The sequence below is a fragment of the Peromyscus californicus genome, unplaced genomic scaffold (assembly GCF_007827085.1).
Source record: "Peromyscus californicus insignis strain IS unplaced genomic scaffold, ASM782708v3 Scaffold_9__1_contigs__length_137607984, whole genome shotgun sequence".
NCBI lineage: Eukaryota > Metazoa > Chordata > Mammalia > Rodentia > Cricetidae > Peromyscus > Peromyscus californicus.
The window spans coordinates 85,530,760-85,555,505 of NW_026294617.1; the positions used below are offsets into that span (position 1 = coordinate 85,530,760).

Here is a 24,746-nt window from a genome sequence, read left to right on the forward strand (position 1 = left end):
ATTTGTTTAAATGCAATGATTTTTAGTAATTTATTTATTGGTGTGCATGTGGAGGTCCGAGGACACTTGCAGGAATCAGCTCTGTCCTTCCACCATGTGAGTCCTGAGGGATCAAACTCAGGTTGCCAGGCCTGGCAACAAGTGTCTTTACCCACTGAGCCATCGTGCCAGCTCAGTTACGCAATGATTATGCCATGCAGAAAGGTTCCTCGGCGCCACCTTGCATCACTCTGCTACAACTCAGTACACCTATTGTTTGTTACTCCAGTTAGGACAGTGAACGGAGATTCGGGCAACCTAAGCAACTCACAACTAGGAAGTTACAGATCTGGGATGAACCTCTGAGTCCCTCTGACTCTAAAGGCCCATCCCAGCACCGTTATTCTATTCCCTAAGGCAGTTCCCAAGTTGGGACTCAATTCTGGCCCCAGGGACAGCAGGAATCTACAGTGTGTCTTCCTTCATGGTGCAGCTTCTGGGACACAAGGGCAACTCTGCATCTGCCCATTCCAGAGTTTTGAAGGTTTCACTGTGTATCCCAGCATAGGTCCCCTTTAGGATGTTCCTGGCATCCAATACTCACAAGCTGTTTGCTAGGGTCTTAGCCCATAAATATGGTTTCATATTTATGTTAAAAACAAAACAAAAAACCCAGCTAAACTAAAAAACAGCCATTCTGGATGTGGGCCCTGATGCGTAATGTCATTAGGGAGCCAGCAGTACATCCCATCCCATTATCGCCTGGCCAAGCTTCTCTGAGCAGCTTGGCTGCAAATGGCTTTCTCTTGGGGGGTAGGGGGGGCACAGCCCTATCTGCCCTCCAGTTGGAGGAGAGATTTTATCTTTAATTGACAACTGGCCGCCTGCCACCGCCCAGCCTCTGCTGCTGGCCCCGGGCTCATGGCTGGTTTTCCATGCCACTTCAGGAATAGGCTTCCCCTTGTTTCTTCCTTCCCTAGGGCCCTGCGGTCCTCACCCTGCCATTCTGCACTGCCCTAGACAGCTCCCAGTGTGCTCTTGTCTTTTCTGAGTGTGTTTGGACATGAAGAAATCTGCAGAAAAAAAGCCTGAGCTGCAGGCAAGGGTGAGGAGGGAGCTAGCATTTATGGGAGATCTCCCGTCTCCTGCATGCTGTGTGCAGACCCCTGACCCTAGGCCAGGCTGTTCTGCTGTCTTTGGAATGGGCACCATTTATTTTACAGGCATGAAAACAGGTTGGAGGAGTTGCCCCCAAGTTACATAGCTAATAAGTGGCAGATCAAGACTAGATGGAGGCTCCTATGGCTCAGTTTGTTTAGACAGTGAGGAGTAAGGAGACGAGAACATGCGCCTGGACCTGCCTATGTGATATGTAGAGCCCAGTGCAAATGAAACCACAGCTCTTGTTGAGGATTGGTAACTCTACTGTGATGACAGTATGGGGCCCCTTCTGGGTGACTGCAGGGCTGCGCATCCATAAAGTCAGCCTTGTGCATGCCCCTCTGTGGGAGTGAAAGGAACAGCGAGGGTCACCAGTGTATGAGAACTTGCCACTTCCCTAGCCCATGTACCCCAAGTAGGTTCCTCCTCCATCCCCAAGAGGCCCTTGGTGGTGTCACCAGTCCAGCGCTGGCTCCGGTCCTTCAGCCATCATGCAGTCCTCGCGACGGCTGGCCTCCCCAGGGCCTTGGCCCACTTAACACTGACGCAGCTGCAGGGAGAGGGAAGTCCCTGTACAAACAAGCAGGCACACAGTGGACCTCCCTAAACAAGGAAGACTTAGTCCATGCTATGGGAGGGGGGCGAGGGGGCCGCGAAGGAGGGTCAGGTAGTAGCAGCGGGTATCAGGACACTGCCCAGGAGTCAGGGGTTCAGGGTTATGTCCTTTGCTGCCCTGAGCAGATCACTTTTGAGTACTTACTGCTAGCTGTAAACTGCCGGAGCTGGGCCACAGGGAGGATCCCTGGTAGGGGCTCAGGTGTGCTTGCATTCCTGAGACACAGACGGTAGGTTGGTTGGAACTCAGGGAGATCCCCCACAGACCCACAGCCAGAAAAGAGAGTCGAGGCAGATGCTCACAGAGGAGCAGCAGGACACTTGGATGTCTTTATTGGTGCTCGAGCACAGCATGACAGTTGAGGGCATGCAGACAGGGCACAGTGGGCCCAGCCTAGGCGTGCCTCAGACACACACAAGGGGACAGCTTTAGAAAAGGACTGACCGATACCAAGGGTGGGCAGGAAGGGCTGAGGGAGGGGCAGAGGCCGAGGCTGAAGGGGTCACCTGGCCTCTGCTATTGCACGCATCCTCTGGCCACTGGCCAGGAAGTACAGTATTGCAACTAGGCTCCTCTCGCCGAAAGTGTCCCCTTCTCAGACCCCTGAGCCAGACGGGCAAACAGATCCCCTTCCACCTGCCCAGCAGCATCTTTGAAAACAAGTGGACAAAGGAGACTCACACAGAAGAAATGAAACTCCCCTCTGTCAAAGGCACAGAAGGGGTGCTTGGAAGGAGTGGCAGGGGGCTGTAGAAGAACCCCTGGAAGTGCCCCCACAAAGCGGGGTGTGGGGTGGGAGGTAGAACCCCAATCTGGGGTGGGGTTGGGCTAGTGAAGCAGTGGCCCTGGAGGGCAACCTTGCCTTAAGAGACTTCCACAGGCCACCTGCTGGCAGGGGAAACACCCCCAAGTGAGAGCAGCCTGGGACCACCCAGCTGGAGGGGCAGGTTCCAGGTGCACTTTTCCTGGGACAATCCATACAACACAGTCAGAAGAAACAATCCATGAAGGAAGAGGAGAGGGGGGGACAGGGTGGGGAGAGGACTTGGGAGACATAGCCTAACAATGAAGACAGACCACCAGTAGCACGTGCACTACACACAAGAGTTATATAGTATGTATGAATATAGATACTATATGTGCATATATGTCTCTTCAATGTACAGTAGAACAGAGTATCAGACCCAGATGGCTCTGGGCCCCGAGAGTCACACGGGAGGTTTTTCCACCAGTCTTGTGCAAACAAGGATATCTGAGTCTTTCCCAGCGAAAGATTCGTGCCTGGGTTCCAGAGTTTCCCTAAGCCTCTGGCTTTCTGTCTGTCTGCCTGTCTTTCTCACGTTGGTGCCGCGTTAAGAGAGGGTGAGGACTTCAGCGTGGGCATAGTTGGACGAGAGGGCGTCTTGGCAGGTCTCTGTGTTTAAAGAGCACAGGTGTGAGACACTGGGACGCACGCTTTCGGTTCAACATTGCCTTCTGGGGGGCGGGGAAAGAGTTCAGCAAAAGAAAGGGAGAGACAAAGAATAAGATGTTAGAAGGAAGCCAGCCAGCTGCTGACCCATAGGCTGTGGGCTAAGGAACAGCCAAGAGCAGAGCTGGAAGGCATAGGGAACCCAGGGCTAAGAGGCAAGGAAGAGCTGGGGTGGTACAGGGAGTGGGGTGAGACCTTCATCTCTCCTCTGCCAACCCACCTCCAGGCCAAGGAGACCCAGGTGACGGTGAAGCTCAGGTAACCATTTCCAAGTACTAGCCTTTCAGGTCTTCAGAGTTCTAATGCAGCAAGGAGAGGAACCATAGCAAACTCCATGTGGTCTAGCAGGGAGGCAGTGGGGAAAATCCCTGATGTGGACGATGGCCCACGGCCCATCACCCAAGCTGCTCTCTACTCTATTTGTGCTCTCCCCAAAGAGCTCCATCTGCCCTCACCACCATGGACAATCTCACTATCCCCAGGAGCCAGTGAAGATGGCTCTAGAGTGTGGAGCCCTGTCACACCCAGCCCCTGACCTCAAAGTGATAGGCAGAGTCCTGGGGCATGGGGTATGGAGGGCACACAGCCTCAGGAGAGCAGGCTGGCCCACAGCATCTTACTAAGAAACCCATGCCCTCAGCTTCAGATATCTGAGGCTTGGGTCTCTTTCCCTATTTCCCAGTGGCAGTACTGGCTAGACAGCCAGGGAAACTGGACTAAGTGTGGTAGAAGTTTCAACCCGCCTCGCCTCCCGGGCTGACTAGTACAGTTATTAGGCTTGCAGTTAAAGGTGGGTATGCTATTTGGCATCCAAGTCTCACAGCTTCTACTCTGGGGTTCCCTGACATGTTCAAAAGCTTTTTTTCTTTGATAAAAAACATGTTCTCATCTCAGCATGACCTGTTACCACCTCCTTAAGACTGTGGCCCCGATCGCCCTCTTAAACACTGTCCCTTGGCCTTTGAGTACTGCCCCTGAGGAAACCATAGGAGTGAGCCCAAGACTCTTTGGCGCTCCATTTCTGAGGACAAGACAGAGCTACCCTTTGCCCTGCATGTCTAACATTGCTCTGTCTGTGCACATTCAGAAGGACCCAGCCATTGGTCCCTCCCTGCTCACCCGGAAAAGAGGAGTGGCTTTGGGCACTCTACAGGCCACCAGATCCTGAGACGCACTGGAGAAAGAATGGCCTCGGGTGGCTTTTGTCAATGGCTTCTACGTTCTCCACCCTTGGGGTCTCGGGAGATCCTTTCTAGGAGTCTTATGCTGGACTCTAACCTCCATGACTCACTAGGATCGAGGCAGGAAATTCAGACCGAGACTGATCAGGGCAGGGGAGGCCTACTCTCTTGATACTTTGTGAAGGACAGTCTTGGCCCATGGGTGCCTCCTGGAGCCTGCCAGTACTCAGCATCCTTTCTAACTCCTTGTTGACCCAGCTGTAGGCTGGACAGGCCCCTTCCTGCTGGTGACGCCTCACAGTGACTTGTCTCAGAAGACTGGGCTGCACAGCTACCTCTAGGGTTCTCAGTAGTCCTGGCACAGTCCGGAAGGTAAGGCTAGCAGTTTGATCCGGGGCTGCCTGCTTGCTCTTTAAGTGGGGGCCCGGTCCCAGGCTACAGGGCCAGGTTTCTAAAAGCCAAAGCAACAGGTCCAATTCCAAGTCCAATCTAAGGAAAGGTTAACTATGCCCTCGGTGGGAGAGACCTTTCTCCTAGCAAAGGACTGAGGCTTGTATATAGACCACTGCCTCTCAGGGAGGCATGGAGACTCTGTAAATGGTGGCTTTATTCTTTCCCAAGCCCCTGGGCAAACACAAAAGTCCTAAGAGGTGGCTGAGGGCAAATAACTCACCTAGTTCTCCCACCGACTGAGCCTGCCTCTTCCCTACGAAGCTAGGAGACTGGGGGTGGATACAGGAGCCCATGCCTCCAACAAAGACTAGGGGCTTCAGCCTGGCAGATGCACTGTGGTGCCCAGGGACATCTGTGCCCCCCACTGGGGTGCTGTGAGCATGCCCATCCCCGTAGGAGGGAAGAGGGGAGGAGGCGGTGGGTGCCGTGGAAACCTGGGCTCCTGACAACTTGAGGGATACCACAGAAATAGCTACCTCAGCTCCCCAAACCAGAACAGCAAGTCAGAGAAAATAACTGTGGTACCCATGCTAAACTGGACACCTGGCTCATCATGAATCTGTCAGACCACAGTCTCCTGGTGCCAGGAGCCCTGCTGGGTGGGGCCGAACCTACCACAAGGAGGCTAGATTCAGACTCAGCATCTTCTCCTGCTTCACAGGCTGTCCTGTATCCCCCCCATCTCATCTCTCAGAAGACACCTCCTTCTGCAAGCAAGTGGCTGCAGGCCCGTAGAGCATGGCTGAACCGGAGTGTCCCAGGGCCTGATCTGACAGAACTTCCAGAAGGTCATCTAGTGTTTGCTCAGTGCTGGCAGAGCTTGTCCCATACTTGGCACTCCAACCCCAGCAATGTATACCTGGGCCACCTTTTGAGTTGAGCCCCTGGTTTCCCAGTTTCCTGCCAGGTCCCTAAAGCGATCTCACCAGGTCCCTTCATTACCCTGTAGGGAGCAAATATGGACCTTCCTTAGTCACTCCCTTTCCAAAGTTGCATAATTCGACTCTAAAATTGCCAGGCACGTGGCTCTGCTGTCAGGTCAATTCCCATCAGGTGAAACAGGGAAGATCTTGGCTGAGACTTTTGTCCTTTAGCCCTGGGCTGAGGGAGGGGCTTACTGGGAGCAGGTGGGGCCAGTGGCAGGTGTGGGTAGGAGAGCTTCTGTCTCCTTACTTCCCCTCAGCTGTCCCTGCGCAAGGTGTACCCCTGCTCACCCAATGACTCACAAACCTGTTGTGCTCCCGGGCTCGTTAGGTAAATGAATACACTTAATTATAGAAATTAGATGAGTCTCCGGTTCTGGCAGGAATACAGAGCAGAGGCTGGGTGGGAGTGGCAGGTGACTCAGAGGCAGGGCTGGGAATCTGAGGGAGCGAGCGGGAGAGGGAGCAAACTGTCGCGGAAGCAGAGGAAGCAGCATGGAGAGAGCTGCTGAGGCGCAGGGCACAGATGGGATGCTGGGTGGGCCTCTGGGTGTCACCCGCTGAATCTGGGCACAGGCTTCAGGGAGGAGGGCCTCCCTGCACTTAGACACGCTGCCCAGGGCTTGCACCAAGCCTGGGGCTTGGATTCTAGGAACTCCCATCTGCGCCCCACGTCCTCGCAGCTGGAAAACACCAGGTCCTGCTCCCAGGGCAGCTCTGACCGCAGATGCTGCTGTTCCAAGGAGTCAAATGTCCTTTACACCAGCAGAGCTGCCCCATGAGACAGCCTTGATACCTGCTGGTCTTGGTGTGGGGTGGAGAGACAGACAGACAGACAAGCTGTTTGGTTGCTGGTTAGAGGCATAAGGAATGCAAATGAAATTTCTGTGATTAAAATACAAATGTAGGTTTGACTTGCAGGCAAGGTTGAGGAAGTTTCAGATACTCCACGTACGTACCACGCACCCCCTGACCTATAGGATCCTGAGCTGGAGGCAAAACCCAGAGACGCAGCTCCTGAGTGTGCCAGCACCTAGTTCTGGGAGAAGCTCTGAGAATATCTCCCTCTTGCACTCAGGTTCCATGGCTGAACATTTGGGGGAGCCAGGTGCTGTGTAGGGCAGGCTCAGGGGTTCGAATTCTCCATCCTGACTGAAGTCCCCTTCTGTTGTTTTCTCAGACCTCAGGAGGGATAAGGGCTGGGATGGCATGTAAACACGCCTGCTTGGCTATACGTCCCAGTGTTAAAGCTGAGGAAGGCTGTAGGTGTAGCTAAGGACCTGAGTGACCAGGTGGGGGGCTGGTGAGAGGGGGGAAGGGGTGCGAGAGCAGGAGCTTTCTCGGAGGATAGGGCGAGCTGTACCGCGATGCCAGTGGAGACAGCCCCAGACTGGTTCCAGCCGCTCCTGCTATGTTGTTTAGACTCCGGGACTTTTCACAGCCTTGGTGAAGAAAAGGCACATGGGTCAAAGGGGAGCATCTCCTCACCAGGGGAGCTCCATGGAGTCCACGCTACGTCAAGAAACTGTAGGGTGGGTGGCCCCAGACTGGGGTGAAGGGATTTCTTCTTGTTGGGAGTGGCTTTGATTCTCCCTGCCCTCAGTCTCCCGGGCTCCTGAGGGCAGAGCATAGGACCTACACCCAGCTGACCTGTGTCCTGTCTTGTCTCAGGTCTATGTTCCCGTCTAGCTCCTTGGTGGTCCAGCTGCACGGAGACTTCATAGCTTCCAGCACCTACCTTCCCTAGTGAGCACCTGCGTCACATACGCTCCTGGCTCGTGGAAAACTACTGGTTAGTGAAGGGGTCAGTTTGATGGCTGGAACAGGCCTGGCTGGACTCAGCCTCTCCTCGTCCTAGGTCTAGATGACTGCGGAGAGGTGTGGTGTGGGGAGAGTTGTTAAGTGCACACTGGGAGTTTGGTGATATTAATTGCCACACTTGCTTAGCAGGGCCTGTTTCCCAGCAACCCACCTGTTCCCTCTCGAAGGTCACTCTAATTGGCTGAGCTACATGCTTGTTGCCAAGAAGCAGTGTGGAGGCATCTTGAAAATAGAGCAGATGGGCCCCAAAGGCACCCCAGGGGGGCAAAGTGGAGGGATGCAGGCTCTTTTGCATGGTGCCTGTAAATGTGAGAGCACCTGCCTTCAGGGCCCTCCTAACTTGCACACTCACGGCCTCTTCCACAACTCTACTTCCACCAAGCACTTCACAGCACCGGAAGGGAAGCCAGGGCGTTCATCCTTCAGCTCTGTGTTCACAAGAGTGAGGGACACACTTTACAACGTTGCTCAGCCGCCTGCAGCCTGAGCAAGGCTCTCTAGGTTATGAAAAACGATGCAGTGGCACTACTGCATTCTTGAGGTGCAGGAGAGAAAGATGTGTCCAGGGTCTGAAGGTTGGAGCACAGGATTCACAGGTGAGGGTGTGTGAGCTCTGAGCATTCTACCTACAACCATCTGGCCGGGGCCTCTGGGCCATATCCTTCCAGGTGCCAGACTGCTGTTCCTGTTGCTATCACCCACTAAGATATGGGCCCAGCAAAGCTGGATGCCCACTTTTCAGAGCTTATTAACCCAGGGTGCCTAGGAATCACATGGGAAGCTGCCCCGGAGACTGCCCGGACCAGGTAGCTAGGGGCCATCTTTAGGGCCCAGAGGCATCTCAGGCTGTTCTGCAGCAACCACTACCCTTGTCTGACTCAAACCAGCCTGAGATTTGGGACCATGGGAAGTTGAGAGTGGGAAACCTTGCTAGTCAAGAAGTGGCCAGAGAGAGAACTTGGGGATGATATTTGTTTAGGGAGAAGCATAGCTTCTCTTGGAAATAGGCAGGATGTTAGCGGAGGTCAGGACAGGACAGACAAGGTAAGTGGGCTCAGGAGACAGGGAGGACCAGGGTCTGGTCTCCAGCCTCCTGGTTCTCAGCCATCACTGACCCTTGCCACCCTAATGGTTTCCGTTTCCCTCTCTCATTTAAGCCTAAGAATCCCTGCTGGCACAGACCAGCTTCAGCTCTGTCCCTGCCGTATGCTAGAAGCCTGGTGAGAGAATTCCAGACTTCCTTGACAGACAGGGAAGGGCCTGCTCCACTAACTTTGAGGATCCTGCAGATGACTCCTCAGAGAGAACCACGCTCCCTGCACACCTCCTCCTAGCCACTCCTGGACCTGTCCCACGACCATCACACCCCGGCAGCCTGTAGACATGGATCAGTCCACCTTGGGATCCAGGCCCCCAGTGAAGAATTGGAGACACAGGGCCTGTGTGGGCTCTCTGAAAACCTAGGACCTGGAATCCCTAAGTCTGTTTCCTTGGAGAAGCTTTGGCAGTGTTTAGGACTAGGGAAATGACCTAGTGGGTATGACCCTGTGGGCTAGGCCTGCAGGACCAGAGCAGGGAGGTAATAGAGTATCCCCTAAAATGTCTAGCACTACCCTTCCTGGTGGGTACCTTTGAGGGAGGGGCTCCATAGACTCATGGAGGATACTAAAGACCTTTCTAATCCAGACACTGGTACTTGTGACATCCATCCTAAAAGCGAGGGCGCACCCAAGGCAGAGGAGATGGTGGCCATGGGCTCAGGGGAGGGGGAGACCTCAAGCTCTGTGGGGAGGGCTGGGGAGACTCAGCTCTGGGGGGACTCCCCATCTGCCCAGCCCAGGGAGCCATACCTTTCCGGACACTGCCGTCAGCACAGGCATAGTCCCCAGCACTGAGCAGGAAGCAAGCGGCTGCCTTCTTGTTTCTGTCCCGTGTACCTGAGCGTCGCAGGGCCCGACGCTCCTCGGGGGTGGGGGCCGAGGCCAGGGGCTGGGTGAGGCCAGCTCCCTCCTCATCAGACAGCACCGCATTAGCATCACCATTCTGCTTAGAGTCTGGAGGGGAGGACAGAGAGAAAGGAAGCTGAGATGGTTACTGGGGCCTTCTTAAGGGGCCTCTCAGATCCCAGGTCCAGGAAGCAAAGGCAAAAATGGCTGTGCTTGGTCTGAAGGCTTTTCTCTCAGCTTTGGCTTAGAGCCTCCCTTGGGGGGCTGGAACGCAGCACAGACATCCTACAACCGCAGTATTTCCCAAATGGGCTTGCGAGGAGGATGTCCCAGGAGATCAACCCCTGCAGGCACAGACTCTTATTTCCCCTCTGGCCTGGCTCAGGTAGGCTTGAGGTGAGTCTGCGTTCCTTAGCGAATAGCTGGCTAGTAGGAATCATGGGTGGTGGCTCGAATACCAGCCCTGCGCGGCAGTGTCTCTGACTTCCTCTTAAGGTAGTTATTCTGTTCCTCGGGCACCCGGGCCAGTGCTGAAGGGCTTGGGCAGAGCTCTCGTATCTGGGAAGGGTTAGGGAAGAGGCTCCAGTTCAGCTCTTCTCTGTGGGAACATCTTGTCTTTGTCAAAGAGGGGCACAGCTACTATGGTCCCTGACTGTATATGGTGGGGCTAACCTGGCCTCAAGACTCTGGCACTGGCCATGCAAGACCTCAGTGTGGCTAGTCAGTCAAACAGGAGAAGGGCCTCAGTTGCTACGCGCATCTAGGAGGCTGCCTAAGGCCCTCTGTATTTGGACACAAGGATTCTCTCTGAGCTCTGACTGTGCCTCAGAGCACATCTTAGATTCCCAACAGAATCAGGGGTACCACTGTGGTAGGGAACAGACGGAAGCTTCTCTATTAAGTTCCTTATCAAGGAAGATCCAGACCCCAGTTAATCCCAGAGAGCAACGAGCCCCAACACGTATGATGGGTACATGCCAAGAGGTCACGAGTAAGTGTCTGAACTCAGGCACCGCTCTGGAGGACTAGTCCCACTTCTCAAGTTTAACCAGGAGCTGCTGCCTCGGTCTCCCAGCCCTACCTAGCCCAGCCTCAGTGGCCTGAGAGTCACCCTCCAGACCTGGGCTTCTACCATTCCTGGGAGCCCCATCCTTTGAATCTGACAGTGCTTTTCCTGTCTTCTGACCTCCTCCCATGTTCTTGGGGACTAAGCTGCTTTTCCTTCTGCTCTCCTGACCCAGAGCAGGTGAGCTTTCTTGAGTGGCCTTTCCATGGAATTTGATGCCCAGTCTTACTCCCCTCAGGGCACAAGCACAGGCTCCTTCCATTTCCCCCCTTTTTCCAAGACCCTGGACTACTTCCTTCTTGGTTCCCTTCTATCCATGTCAAACCCTGAGCCCAGGACTCACTCCAGCTTTAGCTGAACAGAAGGCAGCCTCCCACTGCTGTTACGTTATCACATCTATTAGGCCAAGAGACAGCAGACGTGAATGTTGGTAAAGAAGTGACTCATGTGTTGATGCACCTTGGAGGAACAGCTGCCCTGATCTCTGGCTAATCATATTAGCGCTGGCATTTGCTCGAACTCCTCAAAGCGCAGCACATCCACCCCACCACGCATTTGGGTCTCATCAGAGTCTAGGGGGTAGGATATTGACATGTCATTCCCACTGATCTGCTGTGCCTGGAGGGGAAGGGACTGGCCGCTGGGAACAAAACAAGGAGGCCAAGGAGGGACCAGAAATCAGCCCTTCTAACAAACAGTCCCATGAAGGACCACTCACTCCATAGAACCCTGGTGTTCACCAAGATCATTAAATCACAGGACAAAAAAACTGATCTTAATCCTTGGCCCTCCTAGAGACACACCTTACACACAGCGGAGCTCGCACAATACAGCACAGACCCAAATTTGAAGGGCTAAGGGAACCTCCTTGACTACTTGGGAAAAAGGGGTCCTCTTCCTAAGCCCTACTCACCTGCTCGTTTCCTCTCAACCATACCCTCTTCCCGGGCAGGGGGGCTGGTGTCACTGTAGGTGCTGTCCCGGGGCGAAGTCTCCTCAGACTTGCAGTAAATGGGTGACTCCAGCTGGGCTGGCCGCGGTACGTGCTTCTTTCGCTTCTTGGGCAGCTTCTGCTTGGCCATAGCCAGGGAGTAGTACATACCAAAATTGTTGACGATGACAGGCACGGGCATGGCAATGGTTAGCACACCAGCCAGCGCACACAGTGCCCCAACCAGCATTCCTGACCATGTCTTAGGGTACATGTCCCCATAGCCAAGTGTCGTCATGGTGACCACGGCCCACCAGAAGCCAATGGGGATATTCTTGAAGTCGGTGTGGTCATTGCCCCTTGGGTCAGATGGCCTGGCCCCAATTCGCTCGGCATAATAGATCATGGTGGCAAAGATGAGCACACCCAGGGCCAGAAAGATGATAAGCAACAGGAACTCATTGGTGCTGGCCCGGAGTGTGTGGCCCAGCACACGCAGCCCCACAAAGTGGCGCGTGAGCTTGAAGATCCGCAGGATGCGTACAAAGCGCACCACACGCAGGAAGCCCAGCACATCCCGAGCGGCCTTGGATGACAGGCCACTCAATCCCACCTCCAGATAGAAGGGCAAGATGGCCACAAAGTCGATGATGTTGAGCAGGTTCTTGACAAAGTCCAGTGTGTCTGGGCAGCACACAATGCGAACCAGGAACTCTAGAGTGAACCACATCACGCATACACCCTCGATGTAGGTAAGGATGGGCTCTGTTTCTACCTCCCGCCGGAAGCGCACGCTGGTGATATTCCCTACCCGGTGGATCTCCGTCACATTGCGGTCAATGTTGAAGGCCTCATGGGTCTCCAGGCAGAAGGTGGTGATGGAGACCAGGATGAAGAAGAGAGAGGCAAAGGCTACCACCTGGAGGTTAGGAGAAGAGGGAGCGGCCGTCAAGTCAGAAATAGTTGCCCTCGCTGGAAACAGTGACCTCTGCGCATGGCACATGAGCATAAAGGTTACTAGTCCATTGCTGGTCAAGGGCTGGGCTTAAGGTAGAGATGAGAGGATCTGTATGCACTGGTGCTCTAGAGCAATGCTTCCCCTAATCTTTGCCAGGGTTCTCAGAGGACAGAGGCTGCTTTTGGCTGGAAACCACAAATCAGGGTACCACAGCTGCCTCGTCCTGCCTACAACAGCTCTCTCTGCCCAATCTATGCTTTAAGGATTCTCAAATTGTGGTGTGTGGACAAACCAGTTGAAAAACCTGTTCCAGTGTGGCTAACTCAGGAGGTTTAGGAAGGGTCTATATTCCCACCCTTCCTCACAAGCTCCCAGGTGAAGTGTAGTCCACACACCACACCTGGAATCATCAGGCTCCCAAAGCGGGGGCCTAAGCCAGAAGCATCAAGTATGTGGAAACAGGTTAGAAATGCAATTTTCAGCAGCACAAACCCTACTGAAAGAGAAACTTGAAGGAAACACAGGCCAAGGAGTACGTTCATAAACCATCTAGGTGACTCTGATACACACTCAGGATAAAGGTCCATTGCTTTAAGGGATGTCCAGAGACAAGGGCTGTAAGGAATAACCTCTTTCTACCAACTGACCCCATTAATATGACCTACCTCCATGACCCCACCTACCACCTAGAACCACCTTCGGCCTGAGTTGTAAGCCAGGAAGGAAGACAAACATGGGCTGTGGTGGTTTGAAAGAAAATGGCCCCCAAAGGGAGTGGTACTGTTAGGAGGTGTGGCCTTGTTGGAGGAAGTGTGTCATTTGTGTGGGCAGGCTTTGGGGTCTCATACATGCTCAAGATACCACCCAGTATCCCAGACCACTTCCTGTTGCCTGCAAGTCAAGATGTAGGACACTCAGATACTTCTCCAGCACCATGTCTGCCTGCATGCCACTGTGCCACACTATGATGATCATGGACTAAATGGCTGAAAATGTAAGCAAACCCAGTTAAATGTTTTCCTTTATAAGAGCTGCCATGGCCATGGAGTCTCTTCACAGCAACAGAAACCTTAACTAAGACATGGGCTATGACAGGTGATGGGGAGGGGGGGTTCTCAGAACAACCAATGTCTGTCTCCTTTTCTGCAAACCGATGCTAGCTGGGACACTGAGCTTCAGAGTCAAATGAACTGTACTTATCAGGATCAGAATGGTGGCAGCTGATCTGACAGCCATGGGGATCTCAGACAGAACGATGACAGCAGTATTCGGCAGAGGAATGGCTGGACTAAGTGTCCAGTCATTATGAATGGAGATGAGATTCATGTGTAATAACACCAATTACAGAGCCTTCATCTGTTATTCATGCCATGCCATTCGGCACTGTCAAGATGTTCACTGTCAAGGCCCACTCTTCGGCTACTGGCCCTGCGTGGTGGCTGGGGCTTGGCTTCCCTCCGCCACCTCGGGTGGAGGACCGAACCCACTGAGGGAGGGTGACTGAGGGAGGCCCATGGCCGCACAGTTGACAACCCCATGCCTGCCCTGCTCCAGTTTCTCCCTGGCCTTGTCCCTATTCCTGCGTAGTGAGCACTCAGACCTGCCTGTCAGGAGTTTTCCTCAGTGTACCTACACTGAAAGGAGTAGTCACTGCAAGACAGCAACAGAGAACATGGGAAGCCAGGCAAGAAATCACACCCCCAAGGCCCTCCGGGATAGAAGTAAGTCGAGGAAGGGACTTTGGCCATGATATTCATCATCTATTCTCTCCCTGGGACTATTAGGCACCCTATCTGGGTCTCTGCCTTCAATCTCCTTAGTGACATGCCAGGCAGATTTCATCTTTCCAGTTCACATAGGGAGAACTGAGGATCAGAGAGGTTGCGTGCCTCTTCTGGGGCCACACTGCCCAGAGCAGGGAAGAACCAGGTATGGCCCCCAAATCATGTGGTCTGTACATTCCTTTATACCATACCATCATTACTGTCACCCAAGCAGAGTCGCGTCCCAGGCCCAGGAATTCAGGCCCTGATTACGGAGCCTGCCCCAGTTCCCGGATGCCTGCTACTTCAACATGAGGATGTGTGCCTCCATAGGACAGGTCTCCCATCATACATGACAGTGGTATTTCCCTTACGCCTTAGATGGGTTGATCATAGATGGTAAGGAAAGGAGCAGGTTGGGGAAGAGGGCCTATAGGCTCTCTCCTTACTTTACAGCTCTTCCTGGAGCACCTCCTGCCTACTTCTCCCTGTGAAAGTAAATTTCAAGTGCTTTTGCTGGCCTCACTTTTTCTCCCCTGAGATACGGGCTGCCAAGACAACACAGGCTGCTGCAGGCTCTCCGTGGCCATCAGCTAGGAGCTGGCGACAGTGCCCGCCTGGGGCTGTGGCAATGTTGGGAATCCAGGGTCCTGGCTCCACCCTGTGCTCCAAGAAGCCGAAGGAACCAGGGTGAAGGCTTAGGACAGCACTTCCTAGCTTGGCCAGGAGGCATGGGAGCCCAAGCTTTCTCTCTCTTTCTCTCTCTCTCTCTCTCTCTCTCTCTCTCTCTCTCTCTCTCTCTCTCTCTCTCTCTCTCTCTCTCTCTCTCTCAGGGACCATTAGCCAGCAGAGCTGGCCCACCTGGGAGCCCGAGTGTGAGGTTAATTAGTGATGTGGAAAAACAAGGTCAGGCAGAGCTGCCAAGGGGCTGAGCACAGGGAGCGGAGGCCGGAGGGAGGTGTCCAGCCTTGCCACAGTCTGCATTCCTCAGCTGCCTCTACCACAGGTGTTAGCAGCAGGCCCAGACCACCTTCACGTGGAGCAAAGGCAACCCCAACTCCTGTGGTCTCCTTGGCTTTTTTTTTTTTAAAGCACAGAGAGGTCCCATGATTGCCATAAGGTTGTATAGGTTCTTTAGGACCAATTGTGACCTACAGTATTCCTGTCCTCTACATTACTCTCAGGCAATTGTTTCCTAAGCGGTCGGCTGGTGTAATTAGTGCTTTTTGCCCGGCCTCATCCTTGAGGGAGGGATACTGTTTCATTTCCCACAAGGCCCTTGACTCAGGCTGCCCAGGACAAAAGGGATCCCAAGAGACAGCAGCTCCCAGGGTCACAGACTGTGCTAAAACTTTAGCCCCCCGTGAGCAGTACTGTAGGTCTGTCCACTGCGCCTGCCCCTCCCTCTCATCAGGCCCCGCGCTGCCAGCCTGAGGGCAAGCCGGCAGAGCTAAAGGGCACAGGGCTGGCAGCCTCAGCTGGGAAGTCTGTTGTCTCTTAGGGTCAGTCAGGTAAGCGGTGTGCCCCCCAGGCCATTCTCTCTTTGTGTGCTGGGACAGTACATACAAGTCCTCGCCTCTCACCATCACTGGAGGATGAGTGAGCTTCAACACAGCACGCGCCTAACATCTGCTAAGTGCTCCATGAGATGGTGACCAAGCTGAGGTGGAGGTAGTCTCCGGGGGAACTCCCTCCCACGTCTAAAACTAGCGAGTCACCGAATCCTCAGAAGTTTATACAAGCCAACCCCTTTCTGCTTTGGGAGACAAACCTGAAGACTGGAAGTGATCTGTCCTGGACGCCATGGTGGAAACTGTCTGCTCTCTCCTTGGCAGGAGGACAGAGGCTGTGGAGTCTAATGGAAGTCAAAACTGCCCCAGGCAGAAAACTGTTGGTGTGAACTGGCTTTGCCTGCCAGAGGAGGTAGGTGGGCCTCAGCACCTGGGACAGGTCACCCCCAGCGGTCAGGACAGTACTCTACCAGTTCCCTGTTCTCCTGAGAACCCCCGCCCCAACACACACACACACAACACACACACTGGCCATTATGGCCTTCAAGGGACCTGCCCATCTCTAAAGGCCCAAGTGTTGCAACTATCAGCCCAATCACCAGCTTTTCCTGGTAACTCCACTATCTTTGAACAAATGAAAGGTCACACTTCTGGGTTCAAACTGGGTTCTGTTACCAACTGCCTAGGAGACTTCTGTGAATTTCTTAGCCCCAACGAGCCTTAGAATCTGCATTTATAGAGTGGCAACTTGAACACCTACTATGTGCCACCATGCTGGGAACAGCAGGAAGGAAACACCTAGAGAAACACTCCTGACTTTCGGAGCTTGCATTCTCGTGGAAAGAAACTTCTGTCAAACAGACCATTTACATAGCGTAGCCAATGGTATGAGCGTCGTGGAGAAAACCAGAAACAGGAGGCATCGACGACAGCGGGGCCAGATCACAATGACAAGGTGAAATCTGAATGGAGACCTAAAACAAGGAGTTCCTGAGGCAGCAGGAACGACAGTGTAAAGACCCCAAGTCTTGGAGGGGATGCGAGCAGAATCTACTGAATAGCGCTGTTCTGAGAACTAAAAGAAATGATACCTGTGACACTCAGCACAGAGCCTGGAGTGGCTGGGATCTGGCATAGGCTGGGTGAGTGGAGAGGTGACAGACACTAGTCAATGGGAACTGAATACAATCATTGGGGGCTGGGGAGGGGAGTCCAGGGAAGGAGGGCCAGGGAGACAGATGGACAGATAAACATGAGGAGACTCATGCCCAAAGCCTATATTAAGGAAGACGTGTAGGAGAAGGAAAAATTGAGAACACAGCCAAAGATGCTTGCAGAGAAAGATCTGTGGAGATCGGGTGAGGGGCTGAGCCTCCTGGTGAAGCCAGATCTTAGTACCCAGGCAGTGCTGGATAGGGAGTGGGGTGCCCTGGGGTGAAAAGGAAGGAAGGAACAAGCCACGAAAGACAGCTCCAAGCAGCTCCTGGCTCCCGAGTGAGACATACATGAGGCTCTATCCTAGCTGAGGGCCACCCCTCCTTTCTCTGTCTATCAAACCTGGCTGTGAGTCAGCAACTCCTAGTTCCAGCAACTAGTGTTGACCTTCACCTGTGCTCACCCTTGCTGGATGGGCATCACTGGCCTGCCCAGAAACTGGGAGTCCTCAACCAAACGGGATCTGATCCAGTCCAAGCCACTGTCCAAGAGCCTCTCCTTGGTCAAGTTCCTTCTGCCATGTCCCATACAGACCTCCTGGCCCCAACTCTGCATAGTTGGGCACTATGTGTTTTTAAAGCAATGCCTTCATTTAGACATTATTCAAGGAGATAAGTCATTATCCTACAAGGCCTGTTTAGCTCAACTTTCTAATTCCTCCCAGAAGCCCCCACACCATTTAGAGGTGGGACCTGTCACTCCTCTTTGCCTATTGGACTTTATCTTTCACAGATACCACATCACCCATCACAATACACCTAATATTGCTGCTGCTATTCCTGGTCACTAATGTCTCTATTCTACCTGCCCTAGCTCTCCCCAGACCACTGGGCTCTTCTTTACATTTCTAGAACCCAGCATGAAGCTATTCATGTAGTGCTCAGTAAGTGTCTTCTAGATGGGAAGTGGCTGGAGCCTCTTCTCACAGGACTGGCAAGCTGTCAGGAGAAGGGATCATTAGCTACATGGCCGGGGCTAGAGGTCACAAAGGTATGCCCAGGAGGACCTCCAGATAGCAGGGAGCTTGACAGCTCGCTAGAGTGGGCCAACCCTGCCTCTGACAGGGCTCCTTGCTAAGCACCAGGTGACCACTTCACAACCAGAAGGAAAATCAGCAGGGAGCTGGGCCATCATGGCATGTTGGTACTACCCAGGGTGTTGTGAGTGGCTGGTACTAGGCACTTAGACCAGCAATGTCCGCTGTGGAGGTGAAGGATCAAGGAGCTAGCTCTTCCCAAGGCCCAGCTACCTAACTCTGCTCCTGCCTGCTCTTCCCTTAGATCTCCAAAATAGCCCGTTGAATTTCACTCCCCTCCCCCACTCCACATTCTTACAAAAAATGGTGACAAACAGAAACAACTCATCATCCAGAGACAAGATGCTCTGAGGCAAATGTTGATCTATTCAGAAGGAGAAAGAGAACCAGCTCTAGAGGAACCTGAGAGGCTGCCTGAGGCAGAATCAGCAGGGAATCTGCAGCCTTTGGCTGTCCAGGGTGGGCTGGCACTACCCTCCTGGACTCACATTTCATGTTTGCCCTACACCCTCGCTCAGAGGGCACAGCCTCAGTGAGTGCTGGCCCTCACTCTGAAGCCTGTCGTGACTACTGTGACTACCAACCATGTCAGACCTATAGAGGAACCTAAGTTTTGACCCTCTGCTCCACAACCTAGTGTTTATTTGTAACCAAGTCTGGCCTCTTGGTTCTTCTCAAAGTCACCTGGTGAAAAAGTGAGAGCGAGGGGGTCAGACCCAGGCAATTCTAGAAATGAAAAGAAATAAAGAAAGGGATAGGAATGGAGTGGAGGAAGAGGAGGTTCTCCAGTGAGAGCCACCCCTAAGCCCTCCAGAAGCCAGAGACCCTTTCTGGGCTGGAGCTGCAGAGGCAGGAGGAGCAGCAGATGTGGACTCATGAGCTGAGTTTGGATCCTAGTGAGACTGGCTGTGTTGTCTGGACGGGTGTCACTGCAGCTCCGTGTTCTTATCTGTTCACTGAGGTGAATGATTCCTCCCTCTCCTGACCAGGAGGTAGCAGAAGAAAGCCCAGGTCAAGCTCCTATCACACAGCAGATGCCTGAGAAAGAGGGACATTCATTTCTAGCTGCCCTCCTGAGGCAATGGGAATCCTGTGATTAGCCCCTTCTATTCTGAAGGGAAACATGGTAAGAAAAAAGATCCATCCAAGAACCTTAGCCAAAAGAGAAGGGCCGTGGCCCTATACACAGCTGACAGCTGAATTAAATTCAGCTCAGCTTGGGACCTCTAAAGAACAGAGCAAGGAAGCAAGGTAGCCCAGGGTCCCTTTAGGCCTCTAGTCCACTCTCAGAAGGAACAAGGCAAGATCCTATAGATCTGAGTGCTGCCCAAGTCCATCTTGGCCTCTCCTGGGTTATACAACAATCTAAGGGAGTCTTTGCTCTGCCCCAGGGCAGTGTCCATGAGAGGCTGAGCACAGAACCAGCCTGCCCTCAGCTCAGGCCACAGAAACAGACCTGCAGGAGCGGCCTGACTACAGTGAAGGCAGCAGGGGGGATCATCCTGCCTAGGAGCCTTCCCTGAATGGACCAGCTGATAGCCAGGCCAGTAGCTAGGCAACAGGCTCTCCTAATTAGCTCAGTTCACTTGTGTGTCTGCTTTGCTCCTGTCAAACATACTATCCAAATGACGGGACTGTTGTATGGGAAGAGCTGCCTCAAGGCCGAGAGCACAGCTCCTCTGCCCTCACGTGCCCTCCTAGGTGACATCGTGAGTCTACAAACCCCTCGAGTTGCAAACTCCTTCCAAGGAAACTGCAGCTGACTGGGATGGTATGCACACATATCCAACAGCACAGAGCTCCTGGGGGGACAGTTCTGCCAACTTGGGGGTCAGTGGAGAAAACAAATGCAGCTTCAGAACTCTCCGTGGCATTGGGCCCTCAGGTCTTAAGGAGTCACAGGGTAAGCATCCCTTCTGATGTCCCCTCAGACTTCTGAGTTCCATTGGTTCCTGGGTTTCCTATGTCTATTCACAGACGAGAAGAACCTAAGGACTCCAAGCAGGCTGGAGCGAGGGAACTAGCCACTTCTCCACCCAGCAAACAGCCTCATCCAGTGGGGAAAGCTCGTGGTAGTTACAGAGTGAGGGCTTAGGCATGAAGGAGCCCCAGCTTCGATTCAACACCCTGCCAGAGTGCTGTAATCCCAGGCCTGTAGTTTACTTGCTCCCAGTCTCAATCTGTTAAGTGGGCACTGTTTTAAATTCATTAGGAAGAGGAGAGATTAATGTAATGTCTTCCCAGCAATGTACTGGTACAGGATGCTCAATGAAGAGTCGTTATTAATTTTTTAATAAATTGTGTATTCCCACTTGTGTGAACAGAACAGCTCAGAATTGGTCTCTGCCTGTGTTCCTTAGGTGTGGGCAAGTCTTCTGGCACATGTGCCAGCCAGAGCTCCACATCCTAATGATCTGAAGGTTGGAAATTGACTATGGCTTTGGCAAGACAGTTACTGTGTCTGGATCCCGGTTCCTCCCCTACTTAAATGGGAGAATTAACCCTCTACTTGATGGTAGAGCCTCTCGCAACTCCAGAGGGAAAAAGGAAGCAGGGGCCCCAGAATGCTCAGAAATAGGGCCTAGTTCCCTTAGTCACTTCTTTCCATGAAGGCTTCCCTCCTTTGGCCCCTTTCTGCCTCCTCTCTACCTCACAACTTTGAAAAAGTCTCAATGACTTGTGACTGTCTCTCTTTCCTAGTGAAGACAAGCTAGGGGCCATCAAGGTTAATAAACTCACAGCAGGGGTGCGCTGGCCAGGGGCATTACTGTGTTCCCTACTTCTCAGCTGGTTTTCAGGACCACAAAGCTATAAGCCATAGCAGCTACAATAAACAGGGCCTGGAAACGACTCCAGATTTCCAGTGGCTACTTCAAGTCGCAGCCCTGCGTGGGACCTCTTGCTAAGATCTCCGCCTCCTGTCTCTTCCAGGCAGGAGATGCATTGCCCTGGCTTGGTATTTATACCAGCCTAACCCATCCCTTTAACTGCGTTCTTCAACCGTTCGCTCTCCCCTGGGTAGGAAGTGGAACTTCTTCTCCCGTGACTAGGGTGAGGACCAGCCCATGGGGTGCTGCAGAGAGATGGAGACCAAGGCTCTGAGACTCATTAGCATGACAACTTGGGATGCCAAAGGAACCAATCAGTCTGGCTTCAGCTCACAGAAGCAGACCTCAAACACAGCAAATCACACTGCTTTTCTTTCTTTCTCCTGTCTCCTAGACAGATCTCAACCAGGTTTTAGGCTAAGGCCATGAGAGCAGATACCAGCCTGCAGGCTTTTCTATTTTTAAATTTCTAAAGCCTTCTTCAGGGTTTTAGCTGCCCAAGAACGATGCAGTGAATGAATACCTATCTTTCTAGCACCCCCTCCTACCTTCAGGGTAGGGACTAGGTCTTATCTAAATCAACCTGTTTCTCCTTCTCCCCACATATCCATTTCCAGTATAACCTGAACCAGGGCTTTCCGGGAAGCCACTCTGTGCTAGAGCAGAAAGAAAAGAGCAGGGACAAATCGAGTAGCATCACCAGGAAGCTTGTAGCTGGCCAGTGTCCTGGGACCCCAAGAGCCTAAAACAGGAGGCTTTTCCTGTCTAGTTCTCCACACCATCTCAGAGAGGCCAGGCTATGACAGAGGTAGAGAGAGCTCTGGGGTATGGCCTGCTCCCTGGAAGAAAGATCCCCAGTCAGGAAGGGAGGCTTGGGCTCTGGGGATCTCTGCCTCTTATGAGCTGGGCATTGTGGAAACTATGCCCCTTCTATGAAATGCACAGCTGCCTGTACACAGAGCTGCTGGCAAGATGGAAACAGGTAAGTGTCCATCACAATCCAAGATTTCCTTCTCCTGATCTGGCCTTACCCCTGCAAAAAAAAACAAATTCAAGCTCTCCAGGACTATGGTCCTGTTCAGGGCAAACTGTGCTGACCAAAGAGGAGCGAGCAAAGCCAAGTTGAAGGCATGCCACTCACTGAGGGTTATGTGGAGAGGCAGACAGCTGGGATTAGGTCTAAGTAGAAAGTCAAGTGTGTGCAATCTCCTGATGGAGCATGCAAGCGGGGAGGGAGTGACTTCCAAGGGCCCAGGAGGGATTTGGGAGGCAGGCAGGTATAGCTCGCCAGGTATGTCGGTCTCCTTCTCCACCCCACCCCCACCATCCAACCTACCAACACCAGCATCAAGAACCCCTTGGACACCAAGATGTGGAGACCCTGGCTTCTGACACTCACCCTGGCTGCCCGGGATGAGTAGGGATCCTCGAAGAGCGCCCACATTCGGGGCTGCCAGCCACGGCAGCCTCCAGATCCAGCACCAGGGCCCGCGCCTCCCTCATGGGGGCCCAGTCGCTGCAAGGCCAACTCCCGCTCATCGTCGCCAGCCTCATCGCTGGGCCCTGCGCCACCCCCGCCCCCGTCCGGGCTCTCGAAGATGTCCAGTGCCTCCTCAGCATCACGGTGCTGCCTATAGGTCATCCAGCAGCAGGGTTCCACATCAGTTTCATCGATACCCCAGAAGGTGAGCTCTTCCTCGAAGAGAGGCCCACAGACGTCGGCGGGGCAGTGCAGCTTGCCGGTACGGTAGTAGTTGAGCACATAGGCAAAAACACCCGGGTGTCGATCAAAGAAGAACTCACAGCCCCCGCCGCCGCCGCCGCCGCCGCCGCTGCTGCCGCTACTGCCTGCACCGCCGCCATCCGACTCCGGCCGACCCCCGCCGTCGGGATCCGCCAGCCAGGCAAGACGGGTGCCCGGTAGGGTGCGCAGGGTGCTGCGGTAGGTCTCATGTCGCGTGCCGCCCACGTTGATGATGATCTTCTCCGACGCCTCGCCCTTGGCCATCTCCTCCTTCAGACATGTTTTGGACGGAGGCTTGTTCCCCGACTTGCGCCCGCGGTAGGAGGAGACACACACCGAGCTGATCATAAGAAGCGCTGCGGGGCTCCGGCTTGGGGCGGCCGCTGCCCTCCAAACACCCTTCCCAAGGAGGCAGCGTCAGACCGGGGAGGGGGAGGAGACGAGGAGGAGGTGGAGGAGGAGGAGGAGGAGGAGGTGGAGGAGGAGGAGGCAGGAGGCAGTGGCGGCCCCTTCTGCGGCGTGGCTCTGCCCCTGCCTCCCCCCTCCCCTCCCCCCCAGGGCGCGGAGCAGGAGGAGTTGGGTTTCTCTAGTGTACAGGTGGTTGGGATTGGGGCAAGCAGAGCCTAGGGGAGGCAGGAAGTGGAGACCAGGGTCGAGGACTCAAGCCAGGGGTCCCGGGAGGTAGGGGCAAGCACAAGGATGCTCAGGGCCGGGGACACGCCCCCCAACCCCGGAAAGACAGAGAAGCGCACAGTCCCAGAGCACTGCGAGGGTCCGCGGCGCGCGCGCTCACACTCACGCGGGCCACCCTTTGGCTCCCAGACCGCGCTGAGCCTGAAGGCGGCTGGTTTTCTCCCGGTGGCGGCGGCAGCGGCAGCGGCGTAACAGCAACAAGTCCTCGGAGCAGCTACCGGGGCCAGGCGGATGCTCTTAGGGTAGTCGGAGCTCTGCGGGGCCGGGCAGTGTGCGGTCAACTCGAGGCGGCGGTGGCTGCATGTGGCCTCTTCCCCCCATTCATAAATCCAGCGCGGGGCACCGATGGCGGGCGGGGCTGATCCGAGCGAGAGGGACCAGCGGGCGGGGGCTGTGCAGGACCAGGCGGCAGCAGGAGGAAAACAGGCGCGCCCGCAGCAGAGAGCCCGGGTCCTGCGTCCGCGGCCGGGAGCTGCGCCGGGCTGGGTGCCGCGCTGCGGGGGCAGCGGCGGGACGAGGGGGGGCCTCAGACGGGGCGTCCTGCGCAGCGCAGAGCCTGGAGGGCGGGGCTGCTCTGAAGAGCCAGGCACCCGGCGCTGGCGCAGGAGTATCCCGGGCGGCGGCCGAATGGCCAAGGACACCTGCAGGCATCCGGGGCCGCGCCAAGAGGGAGCCTCAGCGCAGCGCCCCGGCGCCGGGTTCCTGCGATCTGGCGGCGCCGGGAGCCGCGCCATCTACGCGCCTGCCCATCTCCGGGCGGGGCGCCGGCCTTGGCTCGCTGTTAGGGGCGGGCGCGAGGTGGTCTAGGGGAGGGAGAGCCTGGAAGCCAGAGGAAGAGGAATAGGGCTCCGAGGGCTCTGCGTCTCCCTCCCGCGATGGCAGCGGATGCGGCGCTCCAAGTGGCGCCTTTTCCTCGCGGCCCCGCCTGACCCCGGCGCGCCCTCCGCGGGGCGGGGTGGGCGCGGCACGGCGCCTAGCCGATTAGGTGCGTTGCGGAGCTGGGGCGGCGGAGCTCAGCCTTCATCGGCGCATCCCAAACCAGCCGAGGCGCGTAACCCGCTCGCAGCTAGTGCCCAGCGCCGCGCGCCGCCCCTGCGCGCCTCCGCCGCCATCCCCTCTCGGCCCCACTCCCCGCCTCCCCCTAGCCCTCAGCTCCACCCACTGCAGCCCTTGGTGACACCCAAGCGCTCTTGACTCCTGACCTCTAACCTCTCTCTTTCTCTAAGCCTTTTCACATAGAACCTAACCTGTGTCTCCCTTGCAGCTAAGCCGGTCGTATCGTTGCGATTTCAATGCTTCATTGTGACTGAATGGAAACCAAGATGGAATAGAGTGGTATGCCTCATCAAAGAAGAGGCTGTCCTCTCCCCCTCCAGAAACAGTGTTAGGGCCTTCTGACTACCATGGCCCCATATCTTGGGTGCTCTAGACCTTGCTATTCATGGTCTCT

The 24,746-nt window shown here is 54.6% G+C and overlaps 1 protein-coding gene across 3 annotated transcripts; it reads right to left on the minus strand.

The window, feature by feature from the left end:
* Window positions 1–2,071: 2,071 nt before the first annotated feature.
* On the minus strand, window positions 2,072–22,955 carry Kcnc4 (potassium voltage-gated channel subfamily C member 4). 3 transcript variants are annotated; one of them, XM_052730702.1, is made up of 4 exons: window positions 22,259–22,955; window positions 11,531–12,467; window positions 9,456–9,659; window positions 2,072–3,170 (listed from the first exon to the last, which is right to left on the minus strand). In XM_052730702.1, the coding sequence occupies exons 1-4, from the start codon at window positions 22,949–22,951 to the stop codon at window positions 3,109–3,111; spliced, it is 1,896 nt and encodes a 631-aa protein (XP_052586662.1). In that variant the 5' UTR covers window positions 22,952–22,955; the 3' UTR covers window positions 2,072–3,108. The 3 variants fall into 3 exon arrangements, with proteins under 3 accessions (XP_052586662.1, XP_052586663.1, XP_052586661.1); XM_052730703.1 differs by having other exon boundaries at window positions 2,072–3,232; XM_052730701.1 differs by lacking the exon at window positions 2,072–3,170 and adding an exon at window positions 3,239–7,226.
* Between the last annotated feature and the right edge of the window lie 1,791 nt (window positions 22,956–24,746).